We start from the raw sequence: 27,507 nt of genomic DNA on the forward strand, positions 1-27,507 counted from the left end.
ACACACCCTGTGAGGCTGAGAGTTCAACTTGCATTGTAATTCAGCCACAGGAGAGGTTCTGCACTGATTTTCAGCAATTTCAGCCCAGTGGCTGCAGGAGGTAAGGCTCTCTCTCCTTCAGGAACACCTAGAAGCTCGTAGGTCATTTATGCTGCCCTAGAGCTGGGAATTCAAATCCCTGAGCTCATCCCTTTTTTTCACCACTTCTCCAGTGGCATTAGGAACAACCAACCAATGTCATTATATCCATTATATTTAGTTTTCCAAAAATGTTTGAAAGTATATATAGAGTTATTTAGGTCTTTGCTGCTTATGAGGGGATGATAAGGAGTATCCAGTGCAGGTATTTTGCATACCTCTCTGTAAGTTCATGCCGTGGACTATCTGTGCTCTCTTTACTTCTGGAAAGAGTCATTCACATCATTAAATCTAATCAGATTACAGAGCCAATTGCAAAAACCCCAGAACCATTTCAGAAAGCTCATCCTTAAAATTCTGTTCCTTTAGAACCACTCTTGATACCAGAATCTGTATTGGTCGGTGTTTTCCAGAGAAACAGAACCAATAGAGTGGATATATACATGTATACAGACACACATATATAAATGGAAATTTATATATATAATGGAATTTAATCATGAGGAATTGATTCATGCACCTATGGAGGCTGAGAAGTCTTATGATCTGCTCTTTGTAGTCCAGAGAACCAGGAGAGCTGATGGCATAATTCAGTCTGACTCACGAGGCCTGGGAACCAGGGGAGCCCATGGTGTAAATCCCACTTCAAGGGCAGGAGGAGATGAGATGTCCCAGCCCCAGCTGGTGAGGCAGGAAAAAAGGCACAAATTCTTCCTTCCTCCACCTTTTGTTCTATTTAGGCTGTCAATGGATTGGATGATGCCCACCTACATTGGGAAGGGCCATCTGCTTTACTGAGTCCACTGATTCAAATGCTAATCTCACCCAGAAACAGTCTTACAGACACACCCAGAAATAATTTTAATTTGGGTACCCTATGGCCAGTCCAGTTGACACATAAAATTAACCCTCACAGGGGATAGGAGATTGGTAGTAATACTGGTATAGAAAGGATGAGATGGGTGTAGGAGACCTAAAAGAAAATTGGCTGAGATTGTTGGAAAGGGTACATGTTAGAAGATAAGGAAAAGGGAAATACCTTTTTCTGGTGACTGGGAAAAGGATGTTACAGTAAAGAAAAGTAGAAACTTTAATTCATTCTGGTCAACAGATATGCTGTGCATCTCTTCTAGGCATTAGAAGTTCAGGGGCAATTAACACAAAATCTCGGGTTGCCTGGGTGGCTCAGTTAAGCATCTGCCTTCTGTTCAGGTTATGATCCCAGGGTCCTGAGATTGAGCCCCGCATCAGGCTCTCTGCTCAGCAGGGAGCCTGCTTCTCGCTTTCCTCCCCACTCGTGTTCTCTCTTGCTATTTCTGTTGCTACCTCTGTCTCTCTCAAATAAATAAATAAATAAATAAATAAATAAATAAATAAAATCTTTTTAAAAAAACAAAATCCGTTTTTGTACATCTTACCTTCTTGGCGTTGGGGGGAGATCAGACAAGCAAATAAACAAGAAAATTTTCTGCATGTGGAATTAGCATTTCCCTGAGATCTGAGGAAAGAGCACGTACAAATGTCCGAAGGAAGAAAGGGGTCTGGTAATTCCCTTCCCTGACATGATCTTACCCTAGATCAGTGGTTCTCCAATTTGAGTCCTTCAGATCATCCGTAGGACTTGTTGAAACATGGGTTGCTGGCCTAGACCCAGAATTTCTGAATTAGTAGGTTGGGGTGAAGCCCAGTAATTTTCATCTCTGTGTGATGCTGATGCTGTTTGTCTCTTATCATCCTTATCTTCTTGACATTCTTATCTCTGCTTAAAAATAAAGTATTTGTCCTCATTTGACAAGACCAGAAAGGTGACTATGGGAGTCTGAATAGCCATTTGTATAGAAGACAATAGAATCTCAGAGATAAAGGTTTCTGAGAATGAAGAGTGGGTAGCTGAGAACTGAAGTTAGCTGTTGGTGATAACTGGCATTTATTGAATGCCTACCAAGCACTGTTCTGATACTTAAGTTACCTCATTTAATTCTCACAAGTCTGTGAGATAGGTACTATTGTTAGCTCATTTTACAGAAACTAAAGCAAGGGTGGTTAACTAATTTGTTCAAGATCGCACTGCTAGTCAGTGGCAGAGGCAGGATTTAAACCCATGAAGTGTGACTTCAGAGACTGTGCTGTTCATCACAAGGTGTTCTGGCTCTCAAGGGAACACTTTTGAGAGGGGTGGGAGTTTGGGATGAAGTAGAGTCAGCAAATGAAAAGAAGTCAGAGCCATTAGTGATGGGAGACTTTTAAGAAGAATGTTGAGTCTCTTTGGAGTTAACATGTATGCTAGAAAAGTTATACTTTCTCAGTTACTTCAAAAATTAGAATTATTTTCCTACAACATACTTTCATGAAGTTTTTGAAGAAATTTAGATATGTGAGTTTCTATCAGATTGAATGGTTGTCATAAGGTAAAGGAATTTCCAAGATGTTTACCAAGCACCTCTCATTTATTAAATACTTGGGAGCTTGGGATACATCAGTGAACAAAACCAAGAACTCTGTCCTGTAATTTCACTGCGGTAGATGGAGTGAGACATGATAAATAATAAACATAACTGTAAATTATCTAGTATATTTGGAAGTGATGGGGAAAAAGAGAACAGGGTAAGGAGGAATGGAGGGTGGGTTGGGGGGCAGTGCAGATTAAATGGTTTGGACTGGCTAATTGAAATAGTGATATGTGAACAAAGGCTTGAAGGCGGTAATCTTCTGAAAAGGGAAGAAATACTTTACGGTGAGAAGCAGGGTACTTCAATAAGGGTGTTTTTGCTTTGTTTTTTGGCCACCAATTCAAATGAGACTACAAGTTTTGTTTCAAAAAATTGTCGACTGCTTTGCTAAATTTGCTTACGAAAAAATCTTAATTCTTTGCTACATGTTTATCCTTTGTTCCTTCTACTGCTGTTCTCAGTTTTAGAAGTATGCTAGATGACTACCGGGCTGCTGTGATCTTTTTCCTAATTTTTGCTCAGGCCTGCCTAGCTAGGCCTTTCCAGTCTAGGCCTTTGCAATTGCCATCAGTTCTCTTTTCGTTTGGTCAGTTGTAGACGTTTGCTAACCAGTGTGCTAGTTGTATGCTAATATGTGTGGACATATTGCATAATATGAAGAGGTAAATGGGAGGACACAGGCTTGTTTTCCTTTCATTTTTTGTAGAATATGACCACAGATTCTCCCTTGCCCTCAGTCTCTTTTATCTCTGAATGAAGCACACGTTTTTCATTGTTCTTGGACAGCTACAGTAGGAATGCTCTTATCTTGGGGTCTTTGGGGTGTTTCCTCAGCTAGGACCACTCTTCCTTCTGATAATCTGCATGGCTTTTTCCGTCACTTCATTCAGTTCAAAATGTCACATTGTGAGAGAGGTCTGTCCTTAGTACCCTCAGTGGAAAGGGTATACACCCCCCATCACTGTGTAGCCTAATACCCTGCTTGAAGTTTCTTTATAGTACATCAATCCTTGATAGTAAATGTTTCTCTCGTTTATTGCTGGTCCATCTACGTTAACTTGGGTGTTTAACAGTCTTGAGCAGTTGGGTTTTTTTCTACCATGTGTCCATCATATAATAACTTCAATAAATAATGATTTACTAAAGAATATTTAATTCTGGGGCACCAGGGTGGCTCAGTCGGTTAAGCATCCAACTCTTGAAGGTGATAAGCTTTTGAAAAAGGAAATATTTTATAGTGAGAAGCAGGGTACTTCTATAAGTTTCGGTTCAGGTTATGAGATCCAGCCCAGCTTCTGGGCTCCACGCTCAGCAGGGAGTCGGCTTGAAGATTCTCTTCCTCTGCCCCTCCCCTGATCTGTGTGTGTGTGTGTGTGTGTGTGTGTGTGCGCGCAGACACACACACACTCTCTAGAATAAATAAATCTTTTTAAAAAATATATTTAATGCTGTTACATATTCTGTTTTGACTTGTTATCTCATATTCAGAGTTTAAATTTGGCCTCCATATGTTTAAGTTTCCTTTGGGGTCCTGACCTTGTAGCTTGTCCTATGTTTGGTAGGCCTGTAGGTATTTATGGGGTATAACTAAGCATAAAATAATTAAATTTTCATATGACTTCATCATTCTCATTACTGTGTGATCACTGATCCTATTTAAATAACTTGAGACCAGATTTGTCTGACCCAATGAAGCATGACAAACACAAAAATGTGAATAAGCTAAAATACTTTTGCTTGGATTTGCTTAAATTAGATGGCTTAACATTTAAAAATATTTCTCATAATGAATATTACTCTGGTAAAGCAACTGGTAGTATTCTCACTAAAATAGACATTAGACTAAGTCAAAGTTTGATTTACCCAGAGCCACAAAGGGTCTAGTAGAATAATGCCAAAAATAAAAGTGTGAACGATTTGGAAGGATAGGATTTAAGTAGAACTGTGGCTATACAAAAAACAAATCCAGAGATAGTGTTTTGTTGTTGGTTAATATCTCTGTCTTACTTTTTTTTTTTTTTTTTAACGAGAGCAGGTTTGGGCTCAGTCTGATCCTTTGTATCATGCGAATGATTAATTGCTTTAAGACTTATAGATTGTGTTTTAATATAGCATAGGAGATGATGGTTTCAAACTTGCTATTAAAAGCTAATCTGGTCTATTAGCTAATTAACCTTGACCTGTTGTGCACCTTATGGTCATTTTAGCATCATCCTCATAAAGTGTGCTCTGGAGTGAGTATGAATGTTATTCATACTTAACAGACATGTTTATAAAAAGTTTTAAGATAGTAAATTATAAATTATAAAATTGTTTTTACCTATTGTTTCAAAATATGGTATATGCCTTTCCTTTAGTGTTTATTGTGATTTCTTCCTTTGCATTAATCATTTTTTGTGAACCAGAAATCCAGAATGTGAATTAGCCACTTGGAAGTTTCTTTTCTCTACAACAGACAATAGTATTTTTATTAAGGAAAATTTCCAACCAAACATTTAGAGAGAATGATACAATGACCCTACTTATTCATTAGCCAGCTTTAAAAACTTCAACATGTGGTCAATCTTGTTTCATATATACCCCCACCTGCTTTCTCTCCCTACTTTGTATTTATTTTGTATTACTTCAAAGCAAAGTTCAGGCTATATGTGTCTCTCTTTCAACCATAGTGTGTCTCTGAAAGACTTAAAAAAATTTTTTTAACATAGCTATAATATGTAGGATTTTTTAAGGCAGCCTAAGCATTCTACCCACTTTGCTATCTAAGTCAGTCTTATGATAGTACAAATAATATAATGCAACTACAATGATATAAAATGGTAGTGGTTTTAAAAGTCTGGTTAATGGGCTTACAAATTTCTGGAAATATCCTTAAGGAAACAAGTAGCAAACCTTTTGAGCTTATAGAAAATTTCTGGTTAATTTGTATTAAAATTTGTAGAGAAAGAAAAAACCGTATATTGAGTATCAAAGTGTGAATATCATAACTTTGGATTTTGATTCACCTGAAAATCTTTTTCTCTATTCTATGAAATGTTATTAGGTTCTTATGTTAAATAAAAGGTATATAAATATTTGTCTAGAAATCTAATGCATAAATGTGAATTGTTAAGGTGAATATGTATCTTTAGACAGATTTGACTTACCTAATGCCAGAAATCCTAGACCAAGTTAATAGTGAACAAAATTTTGATACAGTAAAAATTCAGCTGTACTAGTTTTCTCATAAAAGGGAGAAATTTAATGTGGTAAGGTAACTAGGCCACAAACAATAAGATAAAATAAAGAAGCTAAAATAAAAAACATTTCGTGGCACCTATACATTTGAATCTGGGAAATTTGAAGTATGTTTTGTGTTGTGAGAAATAACCGGCTGTATACTTGTTCATTTCTTATCATTTCTTCAGAGCCTGAAAAGAGATATAATCATCCAGGGCCCACATGACCATTTTTGTCTACCTCTTAAATGAATATGTTAATGTCTAGACATTAGAGGTACTTAATACATTGCAACAATTCAAATCACAAAATAATTTGCTTTGGCAGATGTATTTGGGGTTTTTTTCCCCCTGGTTTTCTTTTTAAAATTTTTTAACTTGAGTATAGTTGACATACAGTATTATATGAGTTTCAGGTGTACAACGTAGTGATTTGACATTTATGTACGTTATGAAGTGTTTACCATGATAAGTGTAGTTACCATCTGTCCCTGTACAAAGTTATTGCAGTATTACTGACTGTATTCCCTGTTCTGTTCTAGTCATCCCTGTGACTCATTTATTATTTTGTATATTTTATTTTTTGAGAGAGAGAGAGAAAGAATGTGTGTGAGGGGCGGGGCAGAGGGAGTAGGAGAGAGAATCCCAAGCAGTCTCCACACCCAGCACAAGCCCGTCCAGGGGCTTAATCCCAGGACCCTGAGACCATGACCTGAGTTGAAATCAAGAGTCGGATGTCTAACCAACTGAGCCACCCAGGCGCCCTTGGAAATCTGTGCTTCTTAATCCCCTTCACCTATTTTGCCCCTTCTCCAACCCCTACCCCTTTGGCAACTACCAGTTCTCTGTACTTATGGCCTATTTCTGTTTTTTGATTGTTTTGTTTTTAGATACCACATAGAAGTAAAATGTGGTATTTGTCTTTCTCTAACTTATTTCACCTAGCATAATAGCCTCTTAGTCCGTCTATGTTGTTGCAAATGGGAAGATTTCATTTTTATGGCTTAATATTTTGGTGTGTGTATGTATATACCGCATCTTTTTCCATTCTTCTGTGGATAGACATTTAGGTTACTTCCATATCTTGACTTTTGTAAATAATGCTGCAATAAATATAGGGATGCATATATCTTTTTGAATTAGTGTTTTTGTTTTGTTTGGGTAAATACCCAGAAGTAGAATTATTGTATGACATTTCTTGTCATAGATTGTCATTATTAGACTAGACTAGCAACTGTCATTACTAAAGTGTATGATATTTTTAATTTCTTGAGGAACCTCCATACTTTTTTCCACAGTGGCTGTATCAATTTACATTCCTACCAACAGTGCATGAGGGTGTCCTTGCCAATATTGGTTATTTCTTGTCTTTTTAATTCTAGCCATTCTGACTGGTGTGAGATGATAATCTCATTGTGATTTAGGTATGCATTTCCGTGATGATTAGTGATGTTGAGCGTCTTTTCCTGTGTCTGTTGGCCATTTATATGTCTTCTTCGGGAAAATGTCTATTCAGGTCCTCTGTTCAGGTCCTCTGTTTTTTAACTGGATTGTTTGATTTTTTCGTGTTGAGTTGTATGAGTTCTTTATATATTTTGGGTATTGACCACTTACTGGATATGTCATTTGCAGATATCTTCTCCTAAGTTAGTAGGTTGCCTTTTTATTTTGTTGATGGTTTCCTTTGCTGTGTAGGAGCTTACTAGTTTGATATAGTTCCAGTTGTTTATTTTTGCTTTTGTTTCCCTTGCCTAAGGAGACAGGTACAGAAGAATATTGCTAAGGCTGTTGTCCAGAAGTTTACTGCCTATGTTTTCTTTCAGGAGTTTAATGGTTTTGTGTCTTAATATTTAGGTCTTTGATATATTTGAGTTTATTCTTATGTATGGCCTCAGAAAGTGATCCAGTTTCATTCTTTTGCATGTAGCTATACAGATGTATTTCTTCTAAAAGAAAAGTGTTCCAGAAAAATACTGGAGATGGGAAAAGTTGGATCTGAAAATTTTGTCTTTGTTCAAAGGAAAGGTCAGTAATGCAGGTGATGACAGAAATAAAAAAGGAAGATGATGAAATGGAATTTTGGAATTGTGTCCAACCCAGGCCTTGGTGTCTCTTGTTATGAACATAGCCAAGCATATGCCACATCACCATCACATTTCATTTATTTCCTGACAGAACAACAGACGGAAACTCTTCATAGCCTTGACTTTGGCATCGTTTTTCTTGGGCATCTGTTACAAATGCCAAAGTCTGTCTCTCTTTGTGTGAATAATGCTTGGAACTGATAGACTGATTTTTGAATATGCTCTACCATGCCACCAGGCAGGAAATACCGTACTAGTCTTCATTTCACCTTCTTAGTGTAAAGAAAAACACCTGTTTAGCCAACTTCAGTGTATCATTTGTATAAGATGAAATAGGTAAAGATCATTAAAGATGTATGGAACAGGGGCGCCTGGGTGGCTCAGTCGTTAAGCGTCTGCCTTCGGCTCAGGTCATGATCCCAGGGTCCTGGGATTGAGCCCCGCAACGAAGCCTGCGGGAAGCCTGCTTCTCCCTCTCCCACGCCCCCTACTTGTGTTCCCTCTCTCGCTGTGTCTCTCTCTGTCAAATAAATGAAATCTTAAAAAAAAAAAAAAAGATGTATGGAACAGTTAAAATAATTTTACTTATCTCAAGAAATCATACTTGTTTTAACAATAGCTTATTGGTACAAAGTACCAGTTGCTCTTCCTTTACGCTAATTATCAGCTAAGGGCCCTGCCTGAAACATAATTTCGTTCCTTTGATTCATCTGATTCATGTTAATGAGGGGCTCAGTTTTATAGTTGGGGGCAGGATTAAGGGAACCAAAAAAGAATAATGAGACTTTGAATGAGTTGTGGCAGTGTGAAGCCACTTCCGGGCCCATGAAGGGGTGGGGCGACAAGTTATTGGAGCCCAGAAGGAGCTATGGTTGTAGAGGGATGTGGCTTGGCTGGAATCATGGTTGTGATGGAGGGATTGGACAAATAATACTCAGACTCCTCTCTTCTGCCTTCTGATGTTCTGCAAAACCCACTTGTAATGACCCTAAAGACCTATGCTGTACAGTGAATAGGAGTTACCTGTGCTCTGAGGTAGCCTTACAAATGAGCAAGTGAAGCCTCGGAGAAGCTATACTTTGCCCAAGTTTCCTTAGAGATAGTGAATCTAAGCCGTTTGAGTCTTCCAGCTCTTTTTTTTTTAATTAACAGCTTTACTGAGATTTAATTTACACACCATAAAATTCTCCTATATTGTTTACAGTGATTTTTAGTATATTTTCATTACCACAGTGTCGTCACAGTCTAATCTTCAAACTTTTTCATTACCCCAAAAAGAAACCTTGTGCCTCTTTATAATCAGTCCTCATTCTCAGCCCTAGCCCTAGCCATTAATCCATTGTCTGTCTCTTTAGATTTGCCTTTCCTGGGCATTTCATATAAATGGAATAATACAATACATGTTCTTTTGTGTTTGGGTTTTATGACTAAGCATAATGGTTTAGAGATTCATCCATGTCGGGGCGCCTGGCTGGCTCAGTCAGTTGAGCGACTGCCTTTGGCTCGGGTCATGATCCTGGGACCCTGGGATCGAGCCCCGCGTTGGGCTCCCTGCTCAGTGGGGAGCCTGCCTCTCCCTCCACCCCCCACCCCCCGCTTAAATCCTCTCTCGCTCTCTCTCTCTCTCTCAAATAAATAAATAACATCTTTAAAAAAATGATTCAGGCATGTTGTAGCATGTACCAGTACTGTAAGTACTGAGAATAGTATTCCATTGCCGAGATGTAGCTCGTTTTGTTTACCCCTTCACTAGTTAGTGTATATTCGGTGGTTTTCACTTTTTGGCTTTTGCAGATAATGCTGCTGTGAACATTTGTATGAAAGTATTTGAACATATGTTTTGTTTTCCTTGGGTAGATACCTAGTAGTGGAATTGTTGGGTCTTTCTGGTAATTCTGTGTTTAACACTTTGAAGAACTGCTAAATTGTTTTCCAAAGTGGCTGCACCATTTTACGTTCCCACCAGCAGCATATGACGGTTCTGGTTTCTCCACATCCTTGTCCACCCCCCCTGCACGTGCACATTCTCTCTGTCTTTCAAAGAAAAAAAAATGACCTGAGCTGAGATCAAGAGTCGGACACCTAACTGACTGAGCCACCCAGGGGCTGATTATTCTTATACTTCAGGTTTTTGTTTTTAATTCTCAGACTATGATTAGCTAAAATAAAGTATTTATAAATTACTTGACATTTAGGTATGAGTGGGACAGACATGCTAGAGTTCCACACGCAAAGTTAATTATATGAACTCCATGTGATTTATCTCTACACTCAATTTTGAAGACAGATTTTATACTAAAGAATACTGTATGATAGATGAAGTAAAAATATTTAGCTTGACTCAGAATATGAGTTAATACAAAGAGCATTAGGCTTCATAAGTAGGAAAATGAAGCCTCTACAAAATTACATGTTTTGCTGAAAGTCTTCTAGTGTCATTTGCAGAATCAGGACTGAAATTGGGGCCTTCTAACTTCCAATCCAGGATTTTTATCTTTCTCAACTATGAAAAGTTTAAAACCATATTTTCAAAGCTTAAAGAGAATTTTGTGGGGTTTTTTTTGTTGGGTTTTTTTTTTTAGATTTTATTTATTTATTTGACAGAGATAGAGACAGCCAGCGAGAGAGGGAACACAAGCAGGGGGAGTGGGAGAGGAAGAAGCAGGCTCATAGCGGAAGAGCCTGATGTGGGGCTCGATCCCGGAACGCCAGGATCACGCCCTGAGCTGAAGGCAGACGCTTAACCGCTGTGCCACCCAGGCGCCCCGAATTTTGTTTTTATTATACCAGAATATCTCTATCTTCAGTGGCCAAATTCTTTAACACGGAGAAGAGAGCAATAGAGCTACTAAATGTGGGGTGTCTGGGTGGTACAGTCTGGATGAGTGTCCAACTCTTGGTTTGGCTCAGGTCACGATCTCAGGGTTGTGGGATCGAGCCCTGTGTTGGACTCCCTGCTCAGTGTAGAGTTTGCTTAAGACTCTCTCCCCCTCTCCCTCTGCCCCTCCCTGCCAGGCTCTCTCTCTAAAATAAATACATAAAAAGTAAACCAGACTACATAAGGCAAAATCATTCATTCAGTGCTTAGGTAAACTTATTGCTTGTGTGCAAGTACTGGCTTGTTTCCTTGGGATTTAACATATTTCATGGAACTTTTGCTAATTGATTTTAAAACTTGGAATGTGTTTCTTAACTACTATGGACATAAGAGTATGCTACCCAAAGAATAGATTTGTATGTTATTGCTATCAGGATATAAACCATAATATAGCTTATTCTCAGTAATATATTCAAAAACTTTTTTTTTCTTATGATCATATGCCATCACTGCACAAACTGTCATTTAGAAGAGATTTTTTTGTCTCCGGTTTCTCATCTGCCTTAAAAGTTAATTTTCTTTGCTAAACATATTAGATTAAGTGTAGGGGCACCTGGGTGGCTTAGTCAGTTAAGCGTCTGACTCTTGATTTTGGCTCAGGTCATGATCTCAGGGTCATGAGATGGAGGCCTGCATGGGTCTTGGCACTGGGCGTGGAGCCTGCTTGGGATTCTCTCTCTCCCTCTGCCTCTTCCCCCTCCTTTCTCTCTGTCTGTCTCTCTCCCCCTCTCAAAAAAATAAATAAAAATTTAAAAATTAAGAAGCTTAGGAAAGAATAGTCAGACTTAAGCCAGAAAGTAGTAACTGAATAATTAATCTTTCGGTTTGTTTTAATTTTTAGGAAAATATCAGTTTTTTAATTGGCGTTTAAGTGACAGCAACTGAAGGGAGATGATACTACCCCCTGCAAAATTCTGATCCTTCTTATCTTCAACATTGAATCTACCCTACTTTGAGTGTGTGGGGAGGAGATAGAAGATTGACGTTTCATGCTAGGCTGGGAATATGAACATTAAAACAATTGTGACTCTTATCTCTTGGCTCCTTCCCTCTTCTCTAGGCCTTAGCTCCTGTAATTTTTGAAGTATGTATGGGGATAATATAAGTTCTGTGTTTTCCTCCCTACCACCCTAGCCTTGGGGGCTAGGAAGGACTCTATCAGGGTAGGTCCTATATTAAATAAATGAACATTTATTCAAAGGAGATCTTACATTGGCTCAAATGTGGGAATCTGTTGACCATGTTTTGAGATGTGTTGTTCCCCCGCCCCCGGGCCAGGATAATCTTTTTTTTTTTTTTTTTACCTTGGCTTTTGTGGGGCTCCTGGCTAGCTGATTCAAGAGCATGTGACTCTTGATCTCGGAGTCATAAATTCAAACCCCACATTGGGCACAGAAATTACTGAAAAATAAAAATCTCAAAAAAAAAATCTTTTTTTTTTTTTTTTACATTTTTTATTTATTTATTTGACAGAGAGAGAGAGGCAGTGAGAGAAGGAACACAAACAGGGGGAGAGGGAGAAGCAGGCTTCCTGCTGAGCAGGGAGCCGAGGCGGGGCTCGATCCCACAGCGCTGGGATCATGACCTGAGCCGAAGGCAGACGCTTAATGCCTGAGCCACCCAGGCGCCCCCCCCCCCAAAAAAAAATTTTTAAACACTTAAAAAAATCTGGCCTTTGTTTAAAAAAATAAACAATGTCACGGTGCCTGGCTGACTCAGTTGGAAGAGTGTGTGACTTTATTTTTTAAGATGTATTTATTCACTTTTTAGAGAGAGGTAGTGTGAACGTGAGTGGGGGAGGAGCAGAGGGAGAGAATCCTCAAGCAGACTCCCTGCGGAGGTACAGAGCCCACCCTGGACTTGATCCCGGGACCCTGAGATAATGACCTGAGCGGAAATCAAGAATTGGACGCTCAACCAACTGAGCCACACAGGCACCCCGAGCATGTGACTCTTAATCTTGGGGTTGTGAGTTCTAGTCCCACTTCCGGTGTAGAGATTACTACGAAAACAAAACAAAACAAAACAACCCCAAAACCATAAAGTAACTTTTTTAACTTTAAAAATAATCAATGTCAACAAATCAGTGACTATCAGATTTTTATAAGGGTTAAAATCTTTGGCCATTGGGAGGTCTTCCAGTTGGCTTCTGTGTCCCCTTGACATGCCGTTGTTGTTTTGTCTTTTTTTTTTTTTTTCCTTTAACACGCCTTTGTAAATGTAGGGGTTTTCCCCTATCTTTCTTTTTTTTTTTCATGAGCACTTTCTTACTTTCTGGTACTATAAGATGCTTGAGTTCTTCTGTATTTCCTGCCCCAGTACTAGAATGACCCATTTCTTCAGGGAGCACTGGTTCCTTTTTCTTGAAGTATGATATTAGGAGCCATGATCCGGGTAAGAAGTATGCTCTTTGCATCCAGGGAGTCTTCATTTCTAGGCTCCGGCAGCTAATAGAACAAGGAAATATATGTGTGTAGATTATTTTTTTACTTTTTTAAAAAGATTTTATTTACTTAATTGAGAGAGAGACAGCACACAAACGGGGAGAGTAGCAAAAGAATAAACTAAGACTCCTACCTTACACTGTATACAAAAATTAAGTCAAAATGGGGATGTCTGGGTGGCTCAGTTAAGCGTCCAACTGTTGATTTCACTCAGGTCATGATCTCAGAGTCATGGTATTGAGCCCCGCATTGGGCTGCCCACTTGGCAGGGGTCTGCTTGAGGATTCTCTCCTGCTGTCCCTTGCAATGTGCTCTTTCTCTCTCAAATAAATAAATCTTTTTTTTTTTTTAAGATTTTATTTATTTACTTGACAGAGAAAGCCCAAGCAGGGAGAGAGAGGCAGGCAGAAGGAGAGGGAGAAGCAGACTTGTCGCTGAGCAGGAAGCCCGATGCGGTACTCAATCCCAGGACCTTGGGATCATGACCTGAGCCGAAGATAGACACTTAACAACTGAGCCACCTAGGTGCCCCCACAAATAAATAAATCTTAAAAAAAAATAAAATAAAGATGTTCAACATCATTAGGTAAATGCAAATCAAAGCCACAGTGAGGTACCATTTCACACCTACTAGGATGGCTATTATAATAAAAACATAAGCTATAAGAAGTATCAGCAAAGATGATGAGAAATAGTGACCCTTAACCATTGCTGGTGGTAATGTAAAGTGGTACAGCCAATTTGGTTGGCCAGTTTTCAAAATGTTGAACATGTTTGAGTTGTCATATGATTAAAAAATTCCACTCCTAGGTATATACCCAAGAGAAAACATACATCCACATGAAAACTTGTTCATGAATGTTCATAGCGGCATAATTCATAATAGCCCAACAGTGGAAAAAACCCAAATATCTATCAACTTATAATGGCTAAAGAAAATGTACAATGGGATACTGTTCAGCCATAAAATGGAGTAAAGTACTGGTATATCCATTTTGTAACATAGATGAACCTTGAAAAGATTATACTGAGTCACAAAAGGCCCACATATAGTATGATTCCATTTTTGTGAAATGTTTTGAGTAGCCAAATACACAGAGACAGAAAGTAGATTAGTGATTGCCTGGGGCTGGATGGAGGGGGATATGCAGAGTGATACTAATGGGTACAGGTTTATTTTTGAGGCAATGAGAATGTTCTAATATTAGATTATGGTTCTGGTTGCATAACTGAATAGTCTAAAAATGCACTGATTTATAGACTTTAAACGGATGACTTTTAAGGTATGCGAATTACACATCAGTAAAGCTGTAATTTAAAAAAAATTTAGAACAAAATGAGAAACTTAGGGATAAATTTAACAAAATACTTGCAAGAATTATGTACTAAACACTACAAAAGACTGCTGAGAGAAATTAAAGACCTAAGTAAATAAATATATTCATGGTTTAGAATACTCAGTACTTTTAAGATGGTAGTTTTCTCCGAATTGATGTGTAGTTTCAGTGCAGTGTTTTTTGTAGAAATTGACAAGCTGACTCTAAAATTTGTGTGAGAATACCTGGCATAGCCAAAATTTGAAGAACAAAATTGGAAGTTTTTTACAACCTGAATGAGTCATTTATCAGGCTGTGTGTTATTGGCCTAAGAACAGACATATTAATGTAGCAAAATATTTAAGAAGAGAACCACAAATATATGGCTAGTTGATTTTTTTTAAGAGGTGCCATGGCAATTCGATAGGTAAAAAATTAGTTTTTTCAATATATAGTACTGGGACAATTGCATATCCAAATTTAAAAAAAAAAAATGAATCCCAACCCTTACCTCACACCATATACAAAAAATTAATTCCAAATGAATCGTAGACCTAAATGGAAAAAGTAGTACTATAAAACTTCCAGAAGGAATCAGAAGAGAAAATCTTTGAGCTATTGGAGTAGGCAAAGATCTCTCAGCAACAACAGCAAAAATACAATTCATAGGGGCACCTGGCTAGTTCAGTCAGTGGAGCATGCAGTTCTTGATCTTGGGGTGATAAATTTGAGACCCAGATTGGGTGTAGAGATTACTTAAAAATAATATCTTTTAAAAAATGGTTCTGTTCTAACTACATTGTTATAAGTATGAAAGCCACAGAGTGGGAGAAAATATTTGCAAAACATATATCTCACCAAGGATTTGATTCTAGAATATATAGGCAATACCTAAAACTCAAGAAAATAAATAACCCAATAAAAAATAGGCAAAAGATTTGAGTAGATATTTTACCAAAGATTTCTGCATGGTAGACGAGCAAATGTGCTCATCATTGTTAGTTATTAAGGAAATGCAAATTAAAACCACAGTGAAGGAGGCATCTGGGTGGCACCGTCAGGCAGCCGACTCTTGGTTGCGGCCCTGGTCGTGATCTCAGGGTTGTGAGATTGAGCCCCGCATGGGGCCCCGCATTCAGTGTGAGTTCTGCTTAGGATTCTCTCTCCCTCTTTTTCTGCCCCTCCCCCCTCAAATAAATGTTTTAAAAAAACAAACCACAATGAGGTACTGTTGCACACCAATTAGAACAGTTAAAATTTTTAAAAAGAAAAGAAACAGCTTATAAATTGATAATACTTAGCACTAGTGAGGATGCAGTCACTAGACCACACATACATTACTAGAGGAATGCAAAAGGGATAGCCACTTTGGAAAATAGGCAGTTTCTCTAAAGTTCAGCATTACCATGTAACTCAGCCATCCCCCCCTATGTTTTTAGTCAAGTGAAATGAAACCTAATGTTCACACAGAAACTTTTGGACAGGTTTGTGGCACCTTTATTCATAATTGCTAAAAACAGGAAAGAACCCAAAGGTTCTTAAACTGTTAATGGATTTAAAACAAGCACGGAGCTCTGATGTGTCCGTAAAACAGAATGCTGCTCGGCTATAAAACATAATAAATCACTGATAAAAATAAAAACATGGATGAATCTCAAAGACATTAAGCTAACTGAAAGTAGCTAGACACAAAAGGCTACATATTAAATGATTCTATTCATTTGACATTTTGGAAAAGGCAAAACTAAGGAGAGAGACTAGATCTTTAGGAGATGGTGGGAGGAGTTCACTACCAAGGGGCATGGGGGCATCCTTTGTATTGATGGGGCTGTTTCTCCCTTAGTTTTTGCAGTGTTTACTTACTTGTCGAAACTCACTGGCCTGTGAATTTTATTGTATGCAAATTGTACCTTAATTTTTTAAGTTTAAAAAATGAATCTTTACCCTTATCTCACAAAATTTATCTCAAAATGGTTCATAGATCTAAACATAAAAGTTAAAACATTAAAACTCGAAGAAAATGTAGGTGAATATATTAGCGACTCTAAAAGCACCGATTTTGGGGCGCCTGGGTGGCACAGCGGTTAAGCGTCTGCCTTCGGCTCAGGGTGTGATCCCGGCGATCTGGGTTCGAGCCCCACATCAGGCTCTTCCGCTATGAGCCTGCTTCTTCCTCTCCCACTCCCTCTGCTTGTGTTCCCTCTCTCGCTGGCTGTCTCTATCTCTGTCAAATAAATAAAGTCTTTAAAAAAATAAAATAAAATAAAAGCACCGATTTTATGGGGGAAAAAATGTACTTAGGCTGATCAAAAATTAAAACCTTGTTAGACTCAGAAGCGGAGAGTGGGATGGTGGTTGCCAGAGGCTAGGGGAAGAGGGAAATGGGGAGTTGTTCAAAGGATATAAAGTTTCAGTTATTCAAGATGAATAAGCCCTAGAGATCTGGAGGACATAGTGCCCATGGTTAACACTAATGTATCACATGCTTTGTTAAGGGGGGAGATCTCATGTTAAATGCTCTTACCACAATAAAACTAACTTGATGAAAGCTTTTTATTTAAAGACACTAAAAAATAAAAAGGCAAGCCATTAGATTGGAAGAAAACATTCACAGTACATATATCTGACCCAAAAATGTGGATCCAGAATATAAGAAAAACTCTTGCAACCTAATAAGAGAGCTAACTTAACCCACTTTTTTTAAAGGCAAAAAATGGGAACAAACATCACAAGAGGAGTTGAAAGAATAGCCTGTCGGCATATGAAAACATGCTCATCATTTGTTATTAGGAAATGCAAGTTGAACCACGATGAGATACCACTATACCTACCTAGAATGGCTAAAATTAAAAAGACTGATGGGGCGCCTGGGTGGCACAGTCGGCTAAGTGGCTGACTCTTGATTTTGGGTCAGCTCATGATCTCAGGGTCATGAGATTGAGCCCTCTGTCAGGCTCCACGCTGAGCGCAGAGTCAGCTTTAGATTCTCCCCTCTCTCTGCCCCTCCCATTCATTCTCTCTCTCTCTCTCAAAGAAATAAATAAATCTTTTTTAAAAAGGAAGACTGAAAACATGTCATGACAAGGATGTAAAGCAAAAATGGAGTGTTGATTCATTACTGATGGTAATATAAAGTGGTACATGCACCTATTTTATGACCTTGTAATTCCACTCCTAGATATTTAACTTAAGAGAAATGAAAACATATGTCCATGAAAGACTTGTATACAAATGTTCCTAGCAGGGAATTTAGTCAATAATATTGTAATAATGTTGTATGGTGACAGATGGTAACTACATGTGTCATGGTAAGCATTCCATAATGTGTATAATTGTTGAATCACTATGTTGTACACCTGAAACTAATATTATGTCAACTATACTTCAATTTTTAAGTCTATAGTGATATATTTTTGAAGTGTAAGATATATGCATTTTTGAAAAATATGAAAATATAAGTATATATATCCATGTACATAAGAGGGAGAAAAGGGGGGAAAGCTCATTTTTATTTTATAAAAGAAGACCGCCTTTTAAATATTAAAAGAATGATGTAATTAGAAAACGACAATTACCACACATCTCCAGTGTCCTAATTAAATTAAAAATCATTAGTGGATGATGTCTGAAACCTTTGACTGTTGGGCATAAGATATTTACACTGTCTTAAAGTAACACCTCACAGTTGCATTTCAAAGGAGAAAAAATTACTACATGGAAAGATCCGACAGGTGTACTTTAACCAATTCAAGGTTAGCATCACCAATTATGAGACAGACTGATATGTGCATCCTCATCTGATGTGATAAGAAGTACAAAGTATCACTTACTTCTCATGGAGAGTCAATCAGACAGAGCCAGGATTTGGAATAGGTTACATCCAGCTGACTTGGATTCCTCAACAACAATAACAAGTCTGTGCCATGAAATCAAGACCAAAGGGATCTGGGATTAGAGGCAGGGTGGAGGCACTGTTCTCAATTTAAAAAGTCATAACCAAGTGCAGTTCTTGAATTTTGATTGGATTCCACATAGAAAGAGCTTTAAAATCCCAAACATTTTGGCAACAATTGGAAAATTGGAATATGACCTCTATTACGTGCTATTACTGACTTAAAGTTAAATTTCTTCAAGTCTAATAATGATAATTGTACAGAAGAATACCTGATTCCTAGGAGATAAAGCTGAAGTATTCAAAGATGTAGTGTCATGTCTACCAGTTATTTTCAAGTGGTTTAATAAAAGTGTGTGTATGTTTATATCTGTGTGTAAAGAAAAATAAAACAAAGGTCACAAAATGTTAACGATTATTGAGTCTTAAGTAAGCAGTATAAGTTTTTCATTGGACTCTTTACAGTTTTTCTGTGGGTTTAAAATACTCAAAAATCAACGGGAGAAGTAAGCGGTTTTTCAGTTTTTCTGTGGGTTTAAAATACTCAAAGTAAAAATCAAGGGGAGAAAAATTACTGAATTACTCTCAAAATGTCGAGGCTTGAAATTTTCTAGGTGAGTTATTTTAATTATCAGTTAATTCAAGTTATCTGGTATTCCATAAAATGTTAGAACTAGGACTTAAGAGATTATCTTGTCTAGTCCTTCATTCACACAGACGAGGAATTTAGTCTGACATTAATTAAGTCCCTTAGTGAAATCCCACTGTAAGCCAGTGGTAGAGCTTTGACAGTGAACTCAGCTGTCCCGGTTTCCAGGATATCACTCTTTCCACTATGCCTTGTCACTTCTCTACCAGTAAAAGGAAATAAAGTTGAATTAAGGAAAATACTATGCATCGTTTTTCTTCCTACTCTATCCTCAATATATTTCGCTCATTTTGCCAGTGTTGTCAGACTGTGTTTGATCTATTGATGTGTAGGTCAGGAATTTAGTCAAAGACTTCCACTACCTTTGATAATTGCTCTCCTAGAGATGTTTTGATCCAGTTGTTTGAGCTATGTGTTTTTTCAGTCACTTATTTTTTTATTATCCTTTAGTTTAAGCTATGAAGAAGGACATCCCTCACACTCTGAAACAGATCTCCTTCAGAGACAGACTTTTGCAGCCTCTCATCAGCTTCCTGGATACGCTACCACACCTCAGCCAACTGGTAAAAATGCTCTTATAAAATGCATCTGGCTACATTTAGTGATTAAGAAGAAAAATCAGCTTTCGCATATTGGGTTATGAATGTGGGCAGGACATAATGGAGCTGTGGGAAAAGTGAAAATGAAAATGAAATCAAAAGCTTTATCTTTTACTGATAGAGAATATCTATATAATTGGTGGGGAGATCTTTTTTCATAGGTCTTTGTGGATTTTAAATTATAACTATACTTGGTCAAACTAATACTTGTTTGCTATTTCAAAACAGGGTTGTGGAACTTCTGGCCTCAAATTTCAGAGATTCCTTTTTAAAATAAGAACAGAAATAATAATTTTATATTAATACATATTTTTACTTTATGACATATTTTATCTTCAAATGTAGGTCTTTCTGGAATATTCGATACTAGTGTGAACAGTGCCAGCACTAACACTAAAGAATCTTCAGTGATGAATTTTCTCTCTGCTGTTGAATCCCGAACCGCTCAGGCTGCTTCTTCAGGAACTACTCTTTTACCACAATTCAGGGCTCCATCCTGGCAGACAGGTGACGCTTTGTTTTCAGAATTTTTAAGTCCAGAAGAAATACTGATAAAAATACACTTTTTATGCCCTTGTCACTACGTAGTGTGGCTGAAAGTAATTACTGGCTTTTCAGTGAACTTTAAAACCTGGGATTTTTCACAATTTTACATTGGACAGAATTCAAATTTATCGCTGATAGAAACTAACAAGTTGAAGAAGGTAATTATTAGAGATAAACCCTGGACCTCAACTTCTTATCTGGCAATTTAAGTGGTTACTTGTCTACTTAATAGAAGCAAACACTCAGTTTCTTCTATTTTTCCATTTCAGCTTTATTGAGGTCTAATTGATAGATTAAATTGTAAGATGTTTAAAGTGTGCGTTGCGGTGATCTGCTGTATGTTACATTGTGAAAGAAGTCCCCTTCCATCTGGTTAATTAACACATCCATCACCTCACGTGTTTATCTTTTTTGTTTTTTGGGTGCTAAGTTCGTTTCTCGTGACTTCAGGCTAAGTAGGTAGTATAGTCAAAAACAACGTTGGGACTGATTTCATCACTGGAGTTATGTAAAGTTATCTAGACTTGAACAGATTACATCACTATTTAGTAAAGGCCATTATTGGCTGATATTACTGTATTTTCCCTATTTACATATACATTCCATTTTTCAACTATTTCTCCCCCCAAATTATTTGTATATATTTTTACTTTTTTCAGGGTGACAGGAAAGTTGGTGATTTTTTTTAAGGTTTTGTTTTAAAGAATAAGAAATGTCATAGCATATTTGAGGAGATATTTCAAAGTAATCGCTATAGGAAATAATACTTTATCATTCTGTTGTAAATTCCATTAATAGAGGTTTTCAGTGTGCTCCAAGGAGGTAATGTTTTAGTGTGACATAAAAGAGGATATTATAAAACAAAGTAGATTCATTTTTTGCTTCTTGGAATAATTGTACTATATATATTTAGTTAGATTTTCTATTCCAGTTTCTATGATTATTATTTTAAACATAAATGTTAAATGTTATTCATTCTTTTAAGTATAACTATATTTTTTCTGTCTTCATAGTATTAATACTTTTTTGACATTTAATAGGAAGAAGTGAGAGAAGGTTTTTGAAAAGGCCAGAGAATCTTTTTCCCCCTATGTTTCTAAATAAAAAAATTTTAATGGCAGTTCAGTGAAAAACATATAAACAATAAAAAGGTCTACAAAAGGGAAAGTGATAGTTCCTTACTACAGTCCCACTTTTGTAGAGAAGAGTTAACAGTTTGATATTTACTCTTCTTTGATATCTTTGCATATCAAAACATATATATTCTCTTAATCAGTGTTTATAGCAATAGTATTAATCAGTTATGCCATAATTATTTGATCGGTCCTGTGTTGATGGACATGTGGGTTGTGTCTACTTATTAGCACGCAAAATAACTATAAAGAGTATCTTGTACAAATATCTTTGTGTCCACTTATTTCCGTGGAATGAATTTCTAGAAGTAGAACTTTTGGATCATAAGGGTATACATACGTTAACTTTTGCTATATGTGGCTAGAATGCTTTCCTGAAATGAAAGCATTTTCTTCTTGACAATGCTAAATTCTGATCAGCTTTTATGATAAGCGTGCATCTTCTTTGAAATTTGTTCATAGGAAGCCAAAACTTGAAATCCAAGATATTTTTAAGTGTGTGTATATATATTTTAAGGTTTATTTATTAGAGAGAAAGAGTGCATGGGATGGGGGGGTCAGAGGGAGAGGGAGAGAGAAGCTCCAGCAAACTTTCGCTCAGTGAGGAGCCTGTTGTGGGGCTCAATTTCACAACCCTGAGATCATGACCTGAGCCAAAATCAAGTCAGATGCCTAACCGACAGAGCCACCCAGGTGCCCCCAAAATGTATATATTTTGATAAAAGAAACTTTGCAGTGTTAACCTCACTATTTATTTTTAGATTTACTTATCATGTTAAATGTAGGCAGTTTGGGTTTTAATTTTAATGTTACAAACATTTTAGCTTGTCTGTTGCTATTGCATTGAGATTTCAGGATAAATTAATCACTGGAGATTATGTACATTTTTATTTTCTTAATTTTCAGATGACCTTATCTAACACATATAAACTCATTTATATAATAATTATAGGTAGGAATTGCTAATACTTTTATAATTTTGTTTTTGCTTTAAGAAAGCTAGCTGTTGGGGCGCCTGGGTGGCACAGCGGTTAAGCATCTGCTTTCGGCTCAGGGCGTGATCCCGGTGATCTGGGATCGAGCCCCACGTCAGGCTCCTCTGCTGGGAGCCTGCTTCTTCCTCTCCCACTCCCCCTGCCTGTGTTCCCTCTCTCGCTGGCTGTCTCTATCTCTGTCGAATAAATAAATAAAATCTTTAAAAAAAAAAAAAAAAGAAAGAAAGCTAGCTGTTTTGAGGCACCCGGGTGGCTCAGTCAGTTAAGCAACCAGTTCTTGGTTTCAGCTCAGGCCATGATCTCAGCGTCATGAGATGGAGTCCCGCATTGTATTCCATGCTTAGGGAGGAATCTGGTTGGGACTCTCTCTCTCCCTCTCCCCCTCCCCACTGCGCACACTCGCTCGCTCTCTCTCAGAAAATAAACAAATCTTAAAAAAAAAAAAAAGATTCGCCCACATGCACACACTCTCTCTCTCTCAAAAATAAAAATAGAAAAAGAAAGCTAGCTGTTTTTGAAATGTAATTTTTGAAGTTTACATGCAGAACTAATTTGTCAGACTTTTCAATCTTAGAGAGTTTAATGGGTTGAAGGTTATGTAAGTCTCTATGGTGAAGACACGTGTGTGTGTGTGTGTGTGTGCGCGCGCGTGTGCTGTAATTGCATAAAGTTTTTTATGTTTTCTCTTCCTAGGTATGCATTCCTCAGCAGCAACTGAGCTGTTTGTTACTGGACCTTTGCCAACCACTGGAACACTTCCACCCTCTGCCCTCTCTGCTTATCAGCATCCCACCACCTTCAGCAATAGAAACTTTGCTACCACCTCACCTCTGGTGCTTCAGGATTCATCTTTTAACACTACATCCAATGGAATTTTAAATCCTCATGACCCTTTGCTACAAATCAAGACTTCCCAGGGAACTGTTCCAACTGCTTTGGCATTTGAGCGCCTGGGCACTTCTGCGTTAAGTAACAGCATACCACCTCAGTCTTCGACATATCGCTCAGCTCAAGAGTCTGCACCCCATCTTTTACAACCTCAGTTTAGTTTGTTGCCTTCAGCACTTGGGGGAGCCCAGCAGACTCCTCAAGCCTACAGTTCAACTCTCTTTACTAGTTCTACTTCTTCCATTGAAAGAGCTCTTCTTCGAGAATGTAGTGTTATTAAACACCATCAGCGGCCTTCAGGTACCCAGTCTGTTCAGGCACAACTGACTGGTTCACAGCATTCCTTACATAGCTATCTATCAAATGCAAGTGTAGTTACTTTTCAGGAACCAAGCAGGCAGTCATCTTTATCCTGTAGCCCCGTCGGAGAGTCTACTCAGGTGAGCAGTGGAGGGTTACAACAGAAGACCTCCCAGGTGTCAGTGGGACTCGCTCAGTCTTACTCATCTGCAGTTCCGTCATCAGGGTTTCCTCCTTCTGCTACAAAAGTAAAAAGCTGTTCTGCAAAACAACCACTAACATCAACTAAGACCCCCAAGCCCCAAAGTATAATTCCTCCTGTGCAAACGTTAAGCTATTCCAAACCTTTACATAATCAGAGCTCTGTCATATCGGGCCAAGCACAAATTTATTCTACGGCGCAGCTACCCAGCCTTTTATCAGTTAGTCAGTCCCAGAATTATGGTTTAGTGCAGCCACATAATGTGCCATCTATTGTTCATTCACAGGTTTATAGGTCCAACAAAGTGGAGAAGTTGCCATCCTTATATAAAACATTGACTTTTTCTGGATCATCTCAGACTATAACTTCTGAAAATCAGACACTTAATTATTCTTCTAATCAACAGGAAGTATTATCTTCAGTTACAAATGAGAGCTATCCTGCTCAAACGAGAGATCTGTCTTCAGTTAGTCAGTCTCAGAGTTATTCATCTAGTCATTCTCAGGGTTTATCACCAGTTAGCCAGACACAGGTTAGTTATTCATCTCAGTCACAAGTATTGTCAGTTGTTAGTCCTTCAGAAAGCTATGCTTCAGGACAGTCCCTAACGTTAACAGCCCCTTCTCTCTCTTATTCTTCCGCCTCTCGGGCTCAGAATTTACCAGATTCTAGCCCAACCCAGAATTATATCTCTATGCATTCTTCCCAAAATGCTCAGACTCAAGGGTCGTCATCGCCCCAGTCCCAAAAGTTTTTGCCTGCTGTCCAGTCATCATCTTTTGCATCCCCTACTCACCGTCAGACTTTACAGAACAACATACCTTCCCCTGATCCAAAGTCTTATGCCGAAAGAAAACTTGACTCAAACGTGTATACATCTTCAAAGCAAGAAGAGGATTTTCCAATGCAGGAGTTACAGGTATTACAGCCACAAGTATCTCTTGAGTCATCCACCCAAAGGCTATCTGATGGAGAAATTAATGTTCAAGAATCAGCTTACAAGGTGTCAAAGGCAGAGGACAGATATTCTCAGAGTGTGATCAGAAGTAATTCTCGTCTGGAGGATCAAGTTGTTGGGATTGCCCTACAAGGGTCAAAAAAGGAAGAAAGCATGGTTGGTTCAGTGACACAGCTTACCCAACAAATTGGCCAAGTCAGTGCACCAACCCTTGATATTAAGAAGGCAACTAATTTAATGCAAACTCCACAAATAAGATTGAATGCTAAAGACCTCAACCAACAGCATGCTCTTATACACAAGGTGCATGAAGCCAAGGTCCAGGAGCAACATGATCACATAATTAATGCTTCATCTCAGATTCAAATTCCAAATCATTCTTTAGGGCATGGCCATCAGGCATCTCTTCCTAATACACAGGTTCTTTTAGATTCTACCTGTGATCTGCAAATTCTTCAGCAATCAATACTGCAGGCAGGTTTAGGACAAGTAAAGGCATCTTTACAAGTACAGCGTGTTCAAAGTCCTCAACAAATAGTCCATCCTTTCCTTCAGATGGATGGCCATATTATTCAGAGCAATGGGGATCATTCTCAGCAGCAACTCCATCCTCAAAGTTCTGAAATCATGAAAATGGACCTCTCTGAGTCTTCAAAACCATTACAACAACATCTAACAACAAAGGGCCATTTCAGTGAAACAAATCAACATGATTCAAAGAATCATTTTGTTTCTCTTGGATCAATATGTTTCCCAGAGGCAATGCTTCTCAGTGATGAGAGAAATATTTTATCAAATGTAGATGATATCTTAGCAGCTACAGCAGCAGCTTGTGGGGTTACTCCTTCTGATTTTTCCAAGTCAGCTTCAAATGAAACCATTCCAGCAGTTGAAGATGGTGATTCTAAATCTCATTTTCAGCAGTCATTAGATGTTGGGCACGTGACTTCAGATTTTAACTCCATAACAGCTGCGGTAGGAAAGCCACAGAATATAAGTGATATTTCCTTAAATGGAAATCAAGTCGCTGTAAACCTTTCACCAGTACCTACCCTCCAGTCAAAAATGACTCTCGATCAACAGCATATTGAAACTGGTCAAAATAAAGCATCTAAAGTCATTTCACCAGTGGTTGGACCAAGTCATGAAGCCCAGGAGCAAAGTTCTGGCTCATTCAAGAAACAGCCTGCTACCAATCATGAATCTGAAGAGGATAGCGAAGTTCCTATTGATAATACGTTAAATAATAACAGAAGCCAGGAGTTTGTTTCTAGTAGAAGTATAAGTGGAGAGAGTGCCGCATCGGAGAGTGAGCTCACCTTAGGGGGTGATGACAGCGGTGTGTCGGTGAACCCAACTAGAAGTGCTCTTGCACTGTTGGCCATGGCCCAACCCGGGGAGGCCGTTGGTGTCAAGACTGAAGAAGAAAACCACGATTTAATGCATTTTCACCTGCAGAAGAAAAAACCCGGAAAGGGGCAAATGAAAGAGGAAGACAACAGTAATCAGAAACAGCCGAAAAGAGCTGCCCAGGGCAAACGCCAGAATCTGAGGGGAACGGATGTGTATTCGCCATATGCCCCTCCTTCCTCAGAAGGCTGCCACGATGGCTATCAGCATCAAGAAAAAATGAGACAGAAGATCAAAGAGGTAGAGGAAAAACAGCCAGAAGTCAAAACAGGATTTATTGCCTCTTTCTTAGATTTTCTGAAATCCGGGCCCAAGCAGCAGTTTTCTACTCTTGCCGTCCGAATGCCCAACAGGACTAGACGACCAGGGACCCAGACTGTTCGTACATTGTGCCCCCCACCACTTCCAAAGACTTCTTCTATGACACCCACACCTTTAGTGTCTGAAACTGGGGGTAACAGCCCGTCAGAAAAAGTTGATAATGAACTTAAAAACTTAGACCATGTATCTTCATTTTCTTCTGATGAAGAAGATCCCGGAGTGTGCAGTCATGAGATTTATAAAAGCGCCCCCACTGCCTTACCCACATTGGATGCGACTTCTGATAAAAAGAAGAAAATAGGTAAAGTTTTTAATTTTAGGTTCATAATTAGAGCTTCCCACTCTAATTTTTATGCTAATAGACTAGGTTTGAAGCTTTCTTAGCTTGAAGCGGGTCTGTAAATAAATTTGCAGGACAAAATGTTTAGGTGGGTATTTTAGGTACTTATTTTTTTTTTTAATGCTCCTTCCCTATAGGAAAGTTTTGGGGTTTAGGTTGAAAACTTCTGGTTTTTTGACTTTCTACCACATGACACATAATTTACATAGTATGTATCCAGACTTCTCTAATCTGAGACATCTCAAAGTGGCTTTATGGATATGAGGCATTTTATTGGGGACCCTGTTGTAGTATAAGCTGATGTATTGTCTTGGTATGTCAGTTTTACCTGATGATTAATATTTTACTATTAAATATGGTTATAGTATGTGTAGCATGGACATGAATATAATTAAGATAAAATTTAAAAATTTTGTGTAGGCTCCAGACTATGTCTCCAAACCTTTGGGTGCGTGTTTCACTTTACTCTGTAGTTAAGGGAACATTTGGAGGAATTGTTTCAAGAAGCTCGGCCTCATGTCAACTATTTTGAGAAACATGCTAAGGGAAGACATTTATTACAATAAAATAGCCACCACCTCTGTGCTAGGAACTAGTAGCAGTGTTGTGAGATATACACTGTTATCTCCAGTATACAGATGGTGTAGCCGCAAGTACATGCATTGTGCAGGTCCATACAACTAGTACGTGACAGAGCTGGAGTCTGCACTCAGGTTTGTCTGGTTGTAGAGCCTATATTCCTGCCT

The 27,507-nt window shown here is 38.2% G+C and overlaps 1 protein-coding gene across 2 annotated transcripts in view; it reads left to right on the forward strand.

The window, feature by feature from the left end:
- The window catches only part of QSER1 (glutamine and serine rich 1), a 74,230-nt gene that overhangs the window by 12,319 nt on the left and 34,404 nt on the right, over nt 1-27,507 (forward strand). For both annotated transcript variants that reach the window (XM_026512161.4, XM_048215701.2), the window contains 3 exons: nt 19,520-19,632; nt 20,014-20,175; nt 23,036-26,722. In XM_026512161.4, the coding sequence (XP_026367946.3) occupies nt 20,079-20,175; nt 23,036-26,722 (3,784 nt within the window). In that variant the 5' untranslated portion in view covers nt 19,520-19,632; nt 20,014-20,078. The remainder of the gene's footprint in view (nt 1-19,519; nt 19,633-20,013; nt 20,176-23,035; nt 26,723-27,507) is intronic.

Source organism: Ursus arctos, unplaced genomic scaffold (genome assembly GCF_023065955.2).
Source record: "Ursus arctos isolate Adak ecotype North America unplaced genomic scaffold, UrsArc2.0 scaffold_23, whole genome shotgun sequence".
NCBI classification, from domain to species: Eukaryota; Metazoa; Chordata; class Mammalia; order Carnivora; family Ursidae; genus Ursus; species Ursus arctos.